This window comes from Molothrus aeneus, chromosome 2, assembly GCF_037042795.1.
Source record: "Molothrus aeneus isolate 106 chromosome 2, BPBGC_Maene_1.0, whole genome shotgun sequence".
In the NCBI taxonomy this organism is placed as follows: domain Eukaryota; kingdom Metazoa; phylum Chordata; class Aves; order Passeriformes; family Icteridae; genus Molothrus; species Molothrus aeneus.
Window position 1 is genome coordinate 30,644,026 of NC_089647.1, and position 14,352 is coordinate 30,658,377.

The following is a 14,352-nucleotide window of genomic DNA, read 5'->3' on the forward strand; positions in this document are numbered from 1 at the left end:
AGTAACGTGCATCACCACCCAAGCAAACGGAACCAGCCAGGACAGAACTGTAGTGGGCCAATCAAGTGCCTTAAACCTTCATGCAAATGAAGGATCCCAACAGAAACCCATCCAGAGGATTAAAATAAATTTTAAGAAAAGGGTTATCCGAGCCAATGAATCTGTGCTGCTCCATCTGGATCATCGGGAGCATCACTGCTCAAGAAAGGAAGTAGATCCAGCGTCGGCACTGAGGCATTCTCTAGTGTAACGCTCCTGCTCAACCCACAGGCCCCCTAAGCTTTAGACCTTATTAGAATAAATGCTGAAATCACTTTAGCACCAGGAGTGTGTTCCCATTTTTAACGGCACCAGAAAAGCTGATGCCTGTGCACAGCAAAGTGTGAATCTTTCCAACACTCTGCCCAGTCATGCAGCAGTGAGGGGCAGCAGAGCTGTAGGTCTCACCACCTCTGGAAAGAAGCCTCCCGGAATTCCATAGCTCCATGTCCAGGCATGCCAGTTTTGGGATACAATGGAGATTCTCATTGACTTGCTGAATGGCAGCTGCTTTCCTAGAAAAGCAGGACGCCTGGGTGCTGGTGCAGTGAGCTACTTGGATCTCTGTGGCCTCAAACTGGTGTTTGGGAAACCTGTGCTCAACTCACCATCATCCTGGGGAGCCCAGGCCAGGCCACGGCCGAAGAGAGGGGAAATGTCACCTCATGTGTCGCCAAATGACTGTGTATCATCCCCAGTGCCTCCTGCTGACACATCTCCCATGACTCTGGTTGCCCCAAATCCCTCAGAACTGTCCTTGTCACCCCGTGATCCTGGCCAGGACCCTTTCAGAGAGGGCACTTCTGGGTCTGGCCTCAGCTCTCAGCTGCCTCCTCCAGTGTCCGCAGTCTCCTCAGCAGGTTCACACGCCCACAGCTGGCTGCAGACCCTGTCCCTGCTGCCCACGCTGGGGCAGGACAAGCCAAAGCCAGACTGGTGTCAGCAGCTGAGAGAAATGGCCTGATCAGGAGAGAGGAGATGGGAATCTCCAGTGTATCCCAAGGCTGGGGTGTCTGGACATGGGGCTGGCATGGTGGGGAGGCTGCTGCCTAGAGGTGCTGAGACCTACAGCTCTGCTGCCCCTCACTGTTGCATGGCTGGACTGAGTGCTGGGCAGACCCACATTTTTTGTGCACTGAAATCAAGCATCAGCTTTTGTGGTGTTGCTGTCAACAAAAGGAAGAAACATTTCAGCCTGAGGCTGGTGACACAAAGGAACAGGTCATCCAGTGAGTTTGCACAGGCCCTGAGTATCAACACAGTCCTGAGCCACCTGGTCTAGAGCAAGATGTCCCAGCACACAGCAGGGCATTGCACTAGGTGGTGTCTGAAGATCCCTTCCAACCCAACTAATCTCACAGATCTGGGATTCTTTATCCCGTTCACATTCCCCAGCATGGCCCTGGAAAGATCCCACCCTGCAGGGCCAGTGTCCCTCTGCCAGTGTCCCTGGGGCACTCCATGAGTGAAAGCAGCACACTGACAACACTGGCTTCCCAGGGATTCTTTTATTAGCAAAAACAGGGGGAATGCCCTTGGAGTCCAGGTACCAGCTGGAAAAGGGCTTGGCAATCTCCAGGGGCTGTGGGAGGTCGGGGCCACATCACAACATTCCCAACTTGCTGCCACTCTTTGAAAATAAAGAGGAGGCCACGAGCCTGCAGCTCTTCCAACGGCCGTGCCAGCACATCTGGATGCTTCTTCCTCAGGATAGGCACCATCTGGTTCTGCAGTGGTCACAGCCATCTCCGGTGCCGGTGCCAGGAGATCCCATCAGCTGCCACGGAGTGGGGAATGCCAGCGGGACTGGGGAGAGCCTGCAGTGGTCAGCCACGGGGACGTCTTGTGCTTCCTGACACCAGCACCTGTCCTGCAACAGCAGCATTCCTTAACTCCAAGGATCATCCCAGGGCACACAAGGACCACCAACCCTGAGTCCACAGACCCTGAAGCCCTGCAGTCTCTGCACCGAGCAATGGGCAGGGTTCCCTCCTCCAGCATGGAGAGGGTATCCACCCCCAGCTGAGGGGACAGCCCGCATTCCAAGGCCCTTCCCAGCATGTCCCCACCCCTGCACTGCTGGGCCCCTCTCCCAACAGGGAGGCCACACACTGCCTTGCTGCCCCTGGACTCTGCATGTCCCCAGGTCTTACCTGGTGGCCTGGCCAGGGTCACCAGCTGGGCTGCCCCTCGCTGAGGTTGATCTGCTCCAGGATCTGGCTGTACCTGCGGGTCAGGGCGTTGGTGTCCCTGGTGAGGTGGGTGAGGACCTGCTGCAGGCCAGTCAGGTGCTGGGACAGGCGCCTCTCCAGCTGGGCATCCTCGGGCCCGTTGCTGTCCAAGGATGTGTCGTCATCGGTGTCGGCACCGCTGGGGCTCTGGTCACCCACAGAGGCCAGGCCTTTCTCCACCATGGGCTTGATGGCCTTGAGGAGCTGGTAGCGCTCGTAGAGGTCCGTGCGGCTCTCGGCAGCCGGGGCTGCCCCCTCCTCCTGCGGGAAGACCCCTCGCAGCAGGCTGGGGAACATCACCTCCTGCTCCATCTTCTGCGTGGCTGAGAAGTACTGCTCCATGGCCCTTCTCCTACAGCTCTGGCACTGCTGCTCTGGGCTCTTCTCACAGGCTCCCTGCTCCCTGGCCCTGCGGGGGCTTTTTATGCAGTGCTGGGGCAAGTCCCTCCCCTGCTGTCCTCCCCTGCCAGCCCTGCTTGGGCTGCATGCCCTTGGGGTCGGGCTTGGCTCCAGCCCAGCCGGGGCTCGGCCCTGCTGTGTCCCTGGCTCTGCGCAATCTTTCCTGGCCCAGCCTCCCCGTGGCCTTCACCCGAGCTGGCCGGGGGTCCTGCTGCCTCCCCATGCCAGGAGACACAGGGGGGCAGCAAGGAGGAGAGGTGCCCAGGGTCTCTCCCATCCTGTCCTGTATTATCTCAGTGCCCCAACATGTTCAGTCCTGGGGCCCTCTGGCTGTGGCTCCAGCTCCTGTGCCCAGTCTGGGAAGGCCGCAGGGGACCGTCACCTCCCCTCGTTCCTGCTGCCACACGCTCAGGCCGTGAACACTGCAGGGACATTGAGCAACCCTTTAGCACACATAGGGAAATCTGGAACCCACTGGAAATACACTGGAACCTTGTCCCACTGGGTGTCTGGGGACAATGGAGCCTGCTGGTGACCAGAGATTTGGGTGCCCAGAAACATCCAATGCCCCCAAGCTGCCCCTGGGCTCAGCAGGGATGTGGACAGGGACAGGGACCTGACTCCATGATGTGTAACTCCTGTGGCAGCAGCACAGAGCCATTGCTGCCCCCAGGGGATTGTGGATATGGGTTGCCTGCCACTGTTGAAATTCTGGGAGAGCAAAAGCCACAGCCAGGGCACCAGACAGCATTGCCTGTCCCTCCATGTCCCTGTGGAGTGTGGCAAACATGAAAAGTGGTTCTGTTTCTGGAAAGGCTGCTGTGGGGTACCTGGTTCCTTTTGCAACCCTTGGTGCTGGCAGCTCTCCCTCTGTGCCCCTGTATCCCAGCACTGCCACGCACCCTTTGCCCACCCTTTCCCCACCTGTCCTGGCCACCCCTCTTGTCCCTTTCCATGTGTCCTGGCATCTCTTTGTGTCCTGCCATGGGGCCCATTGCTGCACCAAGGAGTGTGGGTGCTGCTGGCCCCGTGCAGGTGCCAGACAGAGCCTTGGCCACATCAGGGCACCTGCAGAGCTTCCTGGAGTTGCAGGCACATCACAGTGCTCTGGGGACACAAGGACACAGGGGATGCTTTGCCCTCCTGCTCCCCCCAGTGCCTCACAACCTGCTCATAGTGAGCATGGCAAAATGTTTGGGGGTGACACAGGCTCAGCAGATGCCAATTGCTCTCCAACTCTTTATCCTTGGAACATGAATAATTGCCAAATCCTCTCCGTGCCTTTGAGGACCCTGTTAGGCAAATGTGGGACAGAAAATCTCACAGAGTCCACAGGGAAGCTGGGTACAGCTTGGGAGCTTCCACTGCCAGCAGGGATGTCAGGAGCAGGAGGACAAGGACTGCGCTTGGAGCACAGCACAGCCACCACGGGTGTGTAGCATGGCTGGGTTGGGCTGAGCTGAACTGGCGTGCCCAGCCCTGGCTTGGGGCCCTGGGGAGGCTGCTCAGGACCAGCAGGGCCCCCAGGAGCTGCACTGATGTCCTCAGGCCTCTGCTGCCACAGACCCCCAGACTGGGCAAGCTTAGCCCTCACCTGTGGCCCTCCTGGCGGGTCCTGCCCCAGTCCCAGCCTCAGCTCAGAGTGCAGGTCGTGCCACCACATGTGTCCCCAAGTGTCTCTGTACCATCCCGGGCACATCCTCCTGTCTTATCCCTCTGTGGCACCAAGGGAAGGGAGTGTGGCACCATGCTCAGCGTATGGAGCTGGGAGCAGAAGGAAGAGGGGCACAGTCAGAGTGACAGCAGTCGTCCTGCCAGGTCACCATGACACGCAGTGGAGCCCTGCTCTCCTGCAGGGGACTGAACACCTGAGTGCCAATGGGAAGGGGTGAACCAATGAGTTCCTTCTTTTGCTTTGCTTACTTGTGCAGCTTTTGCTTTTCCTGTGGAGCTGTCTTCATTTCTACCCACGACTTTTCTCTCTTTTACCCTCCCTGATTGTCTCCCCCTTCCCACCTGGGGGGAGTGACAGAGCAGCTGAGTGGGGCTGAGCTGCCAGCAGGGCTAGAATCCTGATATCCACAGTGAAGCTCCAGCCCCGGGACAGATGTGTCCTACCCTGAGGCTACTCTGGGGGGACACTATGATGTCTCTGAACCTTCAGGAAGCTCCATGGTGGCCCAGAAGTCCTGGGAGCGTGGGGCTGCCAGTGTGTGCAAACCTCAGTGCAGCACAGGGCAGCCCAGGATGCCGGGAGCACCCAGAAAGGGAGAAGAGGAGCAGTGGGTTCAGGTCTGAGGGGGAGAGGCCAGGTGGCAGAATGGGCACCTGGCTGGGCTAGGAGGGGACAGCAGGAGGGGACAGTGGGAGAGCTGCCAACACTGAGGGTTGCAAAATTGGGGAAGGAGCACGTGGCCTTTCCCAAAATAGAACCAATTCCTCCAATTGCCACATACTGCAAGATAAGAGGGGACAGGAGTCCTGGCCATTGACCAGCCATGGAGTGGGGTTGATGCGCTGGGACCCCCAAGCCAGGTCAGGCACAGGACAGGCCTCAGGGCGTCTGGGCCAGGAGCCAGGGCTGACAATGAGGAGGGGTGCCCAGGTTCTCTCCTGTCCTTTCCTATCCTATCTCAACCCCCCACCATGTTCAGTTCTGGGGTCCTGTGGGAGCGGCACCACCTCCTGTGCCCTGGTGTGTCCAGGCTGCAGGCACTGGTGCTGCTGGGAATGTCACCTGCCCCACTCCTCGCTGCCGTGCACTCAGGATGTGAACACTGCAGGGACAGTGAGCAGGCTCTGCCCATGAATGCCAGCCTGAACAGGGCAGCAGACACTGGTGTGGGACATCACCCTGGCAGTGCTCTGCTGCATGGAATCCTGCATGGGCCATGGGGACATGCGATGGGGACAGAGATGGGACCAAATGCCACCAGGGGAACTGCATCCATGGAACTGAACTTTCATGGCCCACACTGGAGCACAGATGGTGCCACCTTCACATCCACCACCCCATCCTGGAGCAGAGGCCATGGCGGGTCAATGGCCAGGACTCCTGTCCTTTCTTATCTTGCAGTATGAGGCAATTGGAGGAATTGGTTCTATTTTGGGAAAGGCCACAGATTACTTCCCCAATTTTGCAACCCTCATTGTTGGCAGCTCTCCCACTGTCCCCTCCTAGCCCAGCCAGGTGCCCATTCTGCCACCTGGCCTCTCCCCCCCAGACCTGAACCCTCTGCTGCTCCTCTCCCTAGTGTGGTCCCCAGGCACAGCGAGGATTTGGCAATTATTCATGTCCCAAGGATAAGGAGCTGGAGAGCAATTGGAATCTGCTGAGCCACTGTCACCCCCAAACATTTTGCCATGCTCACTATGAGCAGGTTGTGAGGCACTGGGGGGAGCAGGAGGGCAAAGCATCCCCTGTGTCCTTGTGTCCCCAGAGCACTGTGATGTGCCTGCACCTCCAGGAAGCTCTGCAGGTGCCCTGATGTGGCCAAGGCTCTGTCTGGCACCTGCACGGGGCCAGCAGCACCCACACTCCTTGGTGCAGCAATGGGCCCCATGGCAGGGCACAAAGAGATGCCAGGACACATGGAAAGGGACAAGAGGGGTGGCCAGGACAGGTGGGGAAAGGGTGGGCAAAGGGTGCGTGGCAGTGCTGGGATACAGGGGCACAGAGGGAGAGCTGCCAGCACCAAGGGTTGCAAAAGGAACCAGGTACCCCACAGCAGCCTTTCCAGAAACAGAACCACTTTTCATGTTTGCCACACTCCACAGGGACATGGAGGGACAGGCAATGCTGTCTGGTGCCCTGGCTGTGGCTTTTGCTCTCCCAGAATTTCAACAGTGGCAGGCAACCCATGTCCACAATCCCCTGGGGGCAGCAATGGCTCTGTGCTGCTGCCACAGGAGTTAAACATCATGGAGTCAGGTCCCTGTCATTGTCCACACCCCTGCTGAGCCCAGGGGCAGCTTGGGGGCATTGGATGTTTCTGGGCACCCAAATCTCTGGTCACCAGCAGGCTCCATTGTCCCCAGACACCCAGTGGGACAAGGTTCCAGTGTATTTCCAGTGGGTTCCAGATTTCCCTATGTGTGCTAAAGGGTTGCTCAATGTCCCTGCAGTGTTCACGGCCTGAGTGTGTGGCAGCAGGAACGAGGGGAGGTGATGGTCCCCTGCGGCCTTCCCAGACTGGGCACAGGAGCTGGAGCCACAGCCAGAGGGCCCCAGGACTGAACATGTTGGGGCACTGAGATAATACAGGACAGGATGGGAGAGACCCTGGGTACCTCTCCTCCTTGCTGCCCCCCTGTGTCTCCTGGCATGGGGAGGCAGCAGGACCCCCGGCCAGCTCGGGTGAAGGCCACGGGGAGGCTGGGCCAGGAAAGATTGCGCAGAGCCAGGGACACAGCAGGGCCGAGCCCCGGCTGGGCTGGAGCCAAGCCCGACCCCAAGGGCATGCAGCCCAAGCAGGGCTGGCAGGGGAGGACAGCAGGGGAGGGACTTGCCCCAGCACTGCATAAAAAGCCCCCGCAGGGCCAGGGAGCAGTGAGCCTGTGAGAAGAGCCCAGAGCAGCAGTGCCAGAGCTGTAGGAGAAGGGCCATGGAGCAGTACTTCTCAGCCACGCAGAAGATGGAGCAGGAGGTGATGTTCCCCAGCCTGCTGCGAGGGGTCTTCCCGCAGGAGGAGGGGGCAGCCCCGGCTGCCGAGAGCCGCACGGACCTCTACGAGCGCTACCAGCTCCTCAAGGCCATCAAGCCCATGGTGGAGAAAGGCCTGGCCTCTGTGGGTGACCAGAGCCCCAGCGGTGCCGACACCGACGACGACACATCCTTGGACAGCAACGGGCCCGAGGATGCCCAGCTGGAGAGGCGCCTGTCCCAGCACCTGACTGGCCTGCAGCAGGTCCTCACCCACCTCACCAGGGACACCAACGCCCTGACCCGCAGGTACAGCCAGATCCTGGAGCAGATCAACCTCAGCGAGGGGCAGCCCAGCTGGTGACCCTGGCCAGGCCACCAGGTAAGACCTGGGGACATGCAGAGTCCAGGGGCAGCAAGGCAGTGTGTGGCCTCCCTGTTGGGAGAGGGGCCCAGCAGTGCAGGGGTGGGGACATGCTGGGAAGGGCCTTGGAATGCGGGCTGTCCCCTCAGCTGGGAGTGGATACCCTCTCCATGCTGGAGGAGGGAACCCTGCCCATTGCTCGGTGCAGAGACTGCAGGGCTTCATGGTCTGTGGACTCAGGGTTGGTGGTCCTTGTGTGCCCTGGGATGATCCTTGGAGTTAAGGAATGCTGCTGTTGCAGGACAGGTGCTGGTGTCAGGAAGCACAAGACGTCCCCGTGGCTGACCACTGCAGGCTCTCCCCAGTCCCGCTGGCATTCCCCGCTCCGTGGCAGCTGATGGGATCTCCTGGCACCGGCACCGGAGATGGCTGTGACCACTGCAGAACCAGATGGTGCCTATCCTGAGGAAGAAGCATCCAGATGTGCTGGCACGGCCGTTGGAAGAGCTGCAGGCTCGTGGCCTCCTCTTTATTTTCAAAGAGTGGCAGCAAGTTGGGAATGTTGTGATGTGGCCCCGACCTCCCACAGCCCCTGGAGATTGCCAAGCCCTTTTCCAGCTGGTACCTGGACTCCAAGGGCATTCCCCCTGTTTTTGCTAATAAAAGAATCCCTGGGAAGCCAGTGTTGTCAGTGTGCTGCTTTCACTCATGGAGTGCCTCAGGGACACTGGCAGAGGGACACTGGCCCTGCAGGGTGGGATCTTTCCAGGGCCATGCTGGGGAATGTGAACGGGACAAAGAATCCCAGATCTGTGAGATTAGTTGGGTTGGAAGGGATCTTCAGACACCACCTAGTGCAATGCCCTGCTGTGTGCTGGGACATCTTGCTCTAGACCAGGTGGCTCAGGACTGTGTTGATACTCAGGGCCTGTGCAAACTCACTGGATGACCTGTTCCTTTGTGTCACCAGCCTCAGGCTGAAATGTTTCTTCCTTTTGTTGACAGCAACACCACAAAAGCTGATGCTTGATTTCAGTGCACAAAAAATGTGGGTCTGCCCAGCACTCAGTCCAGCCATGCAACAGTGAGGGGCAGCAGAGCTGTAGGTCTCAGCACCTCTAGGCAGCAGCCTCCCCACCATGCCAGCCCCATGTCCAGACACCCCAGCCTTGGGATACACTGGAGATTCCCATCTCCTCTCTCCCTATCAGGCCATTTCTCTCAGCTGCTGACACCAGTCTGGCTTTGGCTTGTCCTGCCCCAGCGTGGGCAGCAGGGACAGGGTCTGCAGCCAGCTGTGGGCGTGTGAACCTGCTGAGGAGACTGCGGACACTGGAGGAGGCAGCTGAGAGCTGAGGCCAGACCCAGAAGTGCCCTCTCTGAAAGGGTCCTGGCCAGGATCAGGGTGGAACAAGGACAGTTCTGAGGGATTTGGGGCAACCAGAGTCATGGGAGATGTGTCAGCAGGAGGCACTGGGGATGATACACAGTCATTTGGCGACACATGAGGTGACATTTCCCCTCTCCTGAGCCATGGCCTGGGCTCCCCAGGATGATGGTGAGTTGAGCACAGGTTTCCCAAACTCCAGTTTTGAGGCCACAGTGATCCAAGGAGCTCACTGCACCAGCACCCAGGCGTCCTGCTTTTCTAGGAAAGCAGCTGCCAATCAGCAAGTTCCCCAAATGAGGGCAAACAGAATTCCCTCCAGCCAGAGGGAGGATTTCAGAGCTGATCTGCTCTCTGTGTCTCTCTTCAGCCTGGGCAATGTTGCAGTCTTGTCTTATCCCGAGGAAACGGAGCATGAGGGGCATACTGGGAGAGACCTGGGCCATCCGCATTGCGATGGCACCTCTGGCTGGGACATGATGGAGCTCTGGCTGTGGAGCTCTCTGGTCTCTATGCTGATTGCTGAGGCTGGTGTTGAACCATAAGGAATGGATGGAGACTGGTTCCTGGTGAGGAGAGGACCACAGAGGGGGTGATGTCCCTCTGGTGGTTTATCTAGCTGTTGCTCAAGGATGGGATCTGTGTTCCCTGGAGAGCACAGCTGGCTGTGCTGGTTTAGGAAGCTGTGGAGTTAATTTTCTTTTGTCATTTCTGTACTGCCACTCTGGTGTAGGGACTGCAGCACATGGAAACTTGGGAGGAGATACTGGTGGGATAACTGATCTCCGCCAACGCAAGGGACATTTCAGACTATATGACATCAGTATATCAAGTGTGGGGAAGAAGTGAGCCACACATGGAATGATGGCCTTTGTCTTCTGAGATCAGCATTACCTGTGATGGACCCTACAGTCCTGGGGATTGCTGAACATGCACCTGCCCCTGGGAAGTGGTGAATGAATTCCTTGCTTTGCTCTGTTTGCATGCATGGCTTTTGCTTTCCCTATTACATTGGTTTTATTTAAGCCCACATCTTTTCTCGTTCTTGCCCTTGATTGTCTCTCTGATCCTGCTGGTGGGGCAGTGAGTGAGTGGCTGTGTGGGCCTTGGTGGCTGGCTGGGGTCACAGCGAGGGACACCTGCTGTCCCCTGCAGCCATGGCTTTGGGCTTGGGCAGCGCTCAGCAGCTGGAGAGGCTCGTGGTGCCCCAGGGAAGTGTCACAGAGGACACGGGGTGAATGTCCGACCACGGCTGTTGAGCATGACTAGTGGGAGATGCAGGATGTCCCCAGAGGCCGGTGACCTGGGGCAGCTGGAAGGGCTTGCTGACGTCTTGTGGGCCGCTTGCATCCCCCAGGACCCGTGGGCCTCTCTCTGGGAGCCGCTGTCCCTGCAGCTGGCTCCGAGCCCGGTGTGCCACAGGAACCTTCTGCCTGCTCTGATTGCAGGGCATTGCACCACGCTGCCCCAGGGATGTGCCAAGGCCTGACGGGGCCCTGCTGCTGGCCACAGCTGGTGAGAGGTTTCTGCCCTGGTCCCAGGGGGATGTTGGCAGACAGGGCAGATCAGGCATCCTGGCGTGGCAGGGGGTGCTGGCTCTGTACCCACACTGTTCTGGCCAGCATGGGGAAAGATCTTCTTCCTGATTGTTGAAAAAAATCAGAGTAGCAGCACTTCCTTTAAATCTGTTTAGGGACATCATATCCATGAAAGAGCAGTGACTTGGCACTGGGCTCAGTGGGAGGAAGAAAAGAGATAAAGTCGAGTTTTGAACCAAAATTCTAAATGAAGAAGAAACAGCAAACCCAAATCAACACAACCTCCTCACCCCCCCCCCCCAAATATGGTCAGTGTTTGGATTCAGGAGCCAGCAACCAAGTGGGACAACAGAAACTTGGATCCTTATTATTAGGAAAGAAAAAGCAACATAATAATAAAAAACATAGAGATGGAATGAATTAGGGAGAGCATGTATTTTTTTAGCTGTTCAGAAAGAATTTCACAGCGAGACTTTGGGTACAGTATCTACAGGGGCTGGCCAAGAATATGTTCAAGGGTCAGGAGAAATGCCACGGAGAAATAAAACATATGAACTTACAGAACTGCTCTCTGGGATTTATATAATATATGTTGTGTGAATAACTTTCCATTCTTGCAATTAAAACAACTGAAAAAAACATTAATCAAAATTATTATTCAGTTATAAGTATAAGTCATCCACGTACTGACAAACCATAAAGGAACAGAAGAGCAAATAATTAAACAATAAGTATTTAATCAAGCTTTTATTACATGAAAGTGAATAAAGTTTCATCTTTTAAGCCATGGACGGTTCAAGAGTTGCAGCCACCTTGCCGAAGTTCGCAGGATGGCAGGAATTAATTCTGTGATGTGTCACCACTCAGCGAATTGGGTGGAAATCCTCCAAAAGCTGCCCTATTCTTTTCTTTTCTGCAAGAGGTGGGAAAACCTAATCAGCATTTGAGATCGATTCAGAAGATGTTTCATATTAAGTCTTTGATGTTAACAAAGCCACCAAAAGTCTGATTTTTGCTACCCACAGCAAACTATTAGCTTGCTCTTGTAACTAAATGCACAAGTTTTTTTTTTTCCCCCATATGGCTCTCTACAGGTCCCTGTGGAGGAATCTCAGTAGTTACAGTTTTTTATTTCTACATACTCCTTCCAACGTGGCATGATGCAGACCACAATCCAACAGCCAGAGTCACCCAACTCTACTGTATTAGAAAATGGATAATTTTCACCCAAATTTGCCATTGTATCGTTGGGCTCAGTGACTACATTTAGTAAAAATCCCCCTGTTCTTCACCATTGCTCTAAGCCAACACCAAGTTTCCTGCCATTCCTATTTATTCTTTTTTCACCTGTTCTGCTTGTTTTCTGAATATTCATCATGAGATTTCTGAATCTACATGCAACAGGCATTTTACAGGAATAGACAGTACAATTGTGAAGTTACAAGAATAAAACCTGTGATTTCTAATTTCTATTATTTCTTTTTCAGTGGTACAAGTTTGGTCTATCTTTTTTTTTTTTTTTTGGCTCTGATACTTTTATACTAAAATGAGCTTTTAGGAGGAAGAGGCGGTCATTGATGCATTATCAACAGCTCAATAACAATATCTATTTTCACATCAGAAAATCCTTTAGACTGCTGCAATTTAGATTGTGAAGGAGCAGGGAAGCCTTAGCCCAGCAAAATCTTTGCACACAGGTTATGGCAGGCTGAGGTCTCTCCTAAAATACCAGCTGAGTGTACCTGTTGATGGCTGGAAGTCCCCTGGATGGCGCCTGATGTACTCGAACAGCTCCCTGTCCACCTTGGCATGCATGTACTCGGCGCGTTTCACCAGGTGGTAGCCCACAACGCAGCCCAGGGTAGCTAACAGGACCTGCCGGTGAATACCTGCAGCAGGAGGAGAGAGGAACTGTCCCCAGCTCTCCCAGCTCCTCAAAAGGCAGAGCCCCCTTTCCTCAGGCCCCCAGGCACTCCTCTCTCCCTGCTTTGGCCCTGCCAAGGTCCCTGCAGTACCCACAGCTCCCATGGCCCCTGCCAGGCCCCACTTTCCTCAGGGCTCCCTCCCCTTCCCACCACCCTCAGGGAGTCACCTCAGATCCCCTCCACCTCCAAACGATGTCCCTTTCCCAGCCCCTTCCAATCCCCAAATCCCTCACTTCAGGACTCCCATCCCCACAATCAGAGAGAGAACTCCCTTCCCCTCCAACAGCCCCCCCCCGAACTCAGGGTTCCCTCTCTTGCCCTCCCCACTTCATTTATTCCTCAGTGACCCCAAGCCCCACACACCCCTTCCCCAGGCTCACATACTGCCTCTACCTCCCCATTCCCTTACCTCAGCGCTCCCTCCCCTTCCCCAGCCCCTACATCCCTCTCGGCCACCCCAAATCCCACATACCCGCTCCTGCAGCCCCCAAACCTCCTCCAGCCCCTCACTCCTGGCTGTTTCTCCTTCCTTCCCCTTTATTTATCCTTCCGAGTGACCCCAAATCCCACACTCCCCTTTCCCAGGCTCACATATTCCCTTTACCCACCCCTAGCCTTGGATCTCGGGGCTTCCTCCCCATCCCTAGCCCCTTTAACCCTCAAGGTCACCCCAAATCCGCCCGCCCGCCCCCATTTCCTCTCCAGTTCCTCATTGCTTAGCTGCTTCCCCTTTCCCCCTTCATTTATCCCTCAGTGACCCCAAACCCCACACAGCCCCTTCCTCAGCTCTTCACCTCCTCCCTCCCTTCGCACCCCGCTCCGTTCCCCCTCCCCTCAGGCTCCCCCGTCCCCCCGCACCGGCTCCGAAGATGGGGCGCTGGTTGAAGGCGTTGTCCATCAGCGCCGACATCCACCCCGCGAAGCCGAGCCACACCGAGCCCTTGTTGAGGAGCGGCGGCGGCGGCAGCGACCGCGACTCGTCGGGCAGGAACACCATGGCTGCCGCTCGCCGAAGGTGACCGGGGGGAGCGGTGCGGCGGCAGCGCCTTCCGCCGCCGGCCCGCGCCGTGCTCCGGGGTTCCGCTGCCTTCCACGCTTATGGCTATTTTACCAAAAACCCACGCCAAAATCCAACTCCCCACCCCACAAACCCATCCCCGCACCAAACCTCCAGGCTGAGCGGCCTTAGCCGGCTCGAGGAGGGGGTCCCTGCAGCCCTAATCCCACTGGGTGAGCCGGCCCCGCTGCAGGGCCAGCGAAGCTGGCCGGGAAGTAAATTAGGGGGTTAATTAAGCACTAAAATCGAACGCAATTATTTTCAGAGCTCAGATTAAAGTCTGAGACCTAACCCATAGTGTTAGTTTTTTTCGTTTTTAATTAACATGAAATCACATTAAATCATTGGCCCCTGTAGCAGGATTGACGGAACCGTTAAAGAAACCTGCATTAACAAAACACCTCACAGGTCCCAAAGGCTTCTCAGCCTCTTTCCTAAAAATGTATAAATTAGCCTTTGTCCGTGAGAGGAAAGCTCGTGTCTTTACAAAGAGTTTGATGGGTGAAGGTGTGGGTGTTAACGTCTTTGCAAGGGGTGTTAATGTCTCTGCTGACTTCGGGCAGCAGGTTTGCTGCAGAGCCCTGACACCTTGGCTCCTGAAACAGACAAGGGGCTGCACAAGCCTGAACTTCTGAGCTTTGGGGTAAAACAGCAGGTTCAAGGGGGCAAAGTGTGGTAGGCGGTTCGGGAAGGCTGTACCTTCCTAATGCCTCAGCAATTGGGAAAGGAAGAGGGAAATGTGCGGCTGGGAGTTTAGGATCAAGGGAGGC

General features: G+C 56.3%; 3 protein-coding genes across 3 annotated transcripts; 1 reads left to right on the forward strand and 2 right to left on the reverse strand.

The window, feature by feature from the left end:
- Positions 1-1,834: 1,834 nt before the first annotated feature.
- On the reverse strand, positions 1,835-2,630 carry LOC136569812 (mid1-interacting protein 1-B-like). Its single transcript, XM_066570178.1, has 2 exons — positions 2,193-2,630; positions 1,835-1,909 (listed from the first exon to the last, which is right to left on the reverse strand). The coding sequence occupies exon 1, from the start codon at positions 2,610-2,612 to the stop codon at positions 2,211-2,213; it is 402 nt and encodes a 133-aa protein (XP_066426275.1). The 5' UTR covers positions 2,613-2,630; the 3' UTR covers positions 1,835-1,909; positions 2,193-2,210.
- Positions 2,631-7,248: 4,618 nt separating this feature from the next.
- LOC136569821 (mid1-interacting protein 1-B-like) lies at positions 7,249-8,070 on the forward strand. Its single transcript, XM_066570187.1, has 2 exons — positions 7,249-7,693; positions 7,977-8,070. Exon 1 carries the CDS (start codon positions 7,274-7,276, stop codon positions 7,673-7,675), a length of 402 nt encoding a protein of 133 aa, XP_066426284.1. The 5' UTR covers positions 7,249-7,273; the 3' UTR covers positions 7,676-7,693; positions 7,977-8,070.
- Positions 8,071-11,317: 3,247 nt separating this feature from the next.
- NDUFC2 (NADH:ubiquinone oxidoreductase subunit C2) lies at positions 11,318-13,610 on the reverse strand. Its single transcript, XM_066570195.1, has 3 exons — positions 13,384-13,610; positions 12,343-12,489; positions 11,318-11,513 (listed from the first exon to the last, which is right to left on the reverse strand). The coding sequence occupies exons 1-3, from the start codon at positions 13,520-13,522 to the stop codon at positions 11,464-11,466; spliced, it is 336 nt and encodes a 111-aa protein (XP_066426292.1). The 5' UTR covers positions 13,523-13,610; the 3' UTR covers positions 11,318-11,463.
- Between the last annotated feature and the right edge of the window lie 742 nt (positions 13,611-14,352).

Coding starts and splice junctions, on each gene's coding strand:
- LOC136569812 (XM_066570178.1), bottom strand. CDS start 2,612: ATGGAGCAGTACTTCTCAGCCACGCAGAAGATGGAGCAGGAGGTGATG.
- LOC136569821 (XM_066570187.1), top strand. CDS start 7,274: ATGGAGCAGTACTTCTCAGCCACGCAGAAGATGGAGCAGGAGGTGATG.
- NDUFC2 (XM_066570195.1), bottom strand. CDS start 13,522: ATGGTGTTCCTGCCCGACGAGTCGCGGTCGCTGCCGCCGCCGCCGCTC. Junction 12,490..13,383: donor GCGCCCCATCTTCGGAGCCG/GTGCGGGGGGAC, acceptor CTCCTGCTGCAG/GTATTCACCGGCAGGTCCTG. Junction 11,514..12,342: donor GGACTTCCAGCCATCAACAG/GTACACTCAGCT, acceptor CACCTCTTGCAG/AAAAGAAAAGAATAGGGCAG.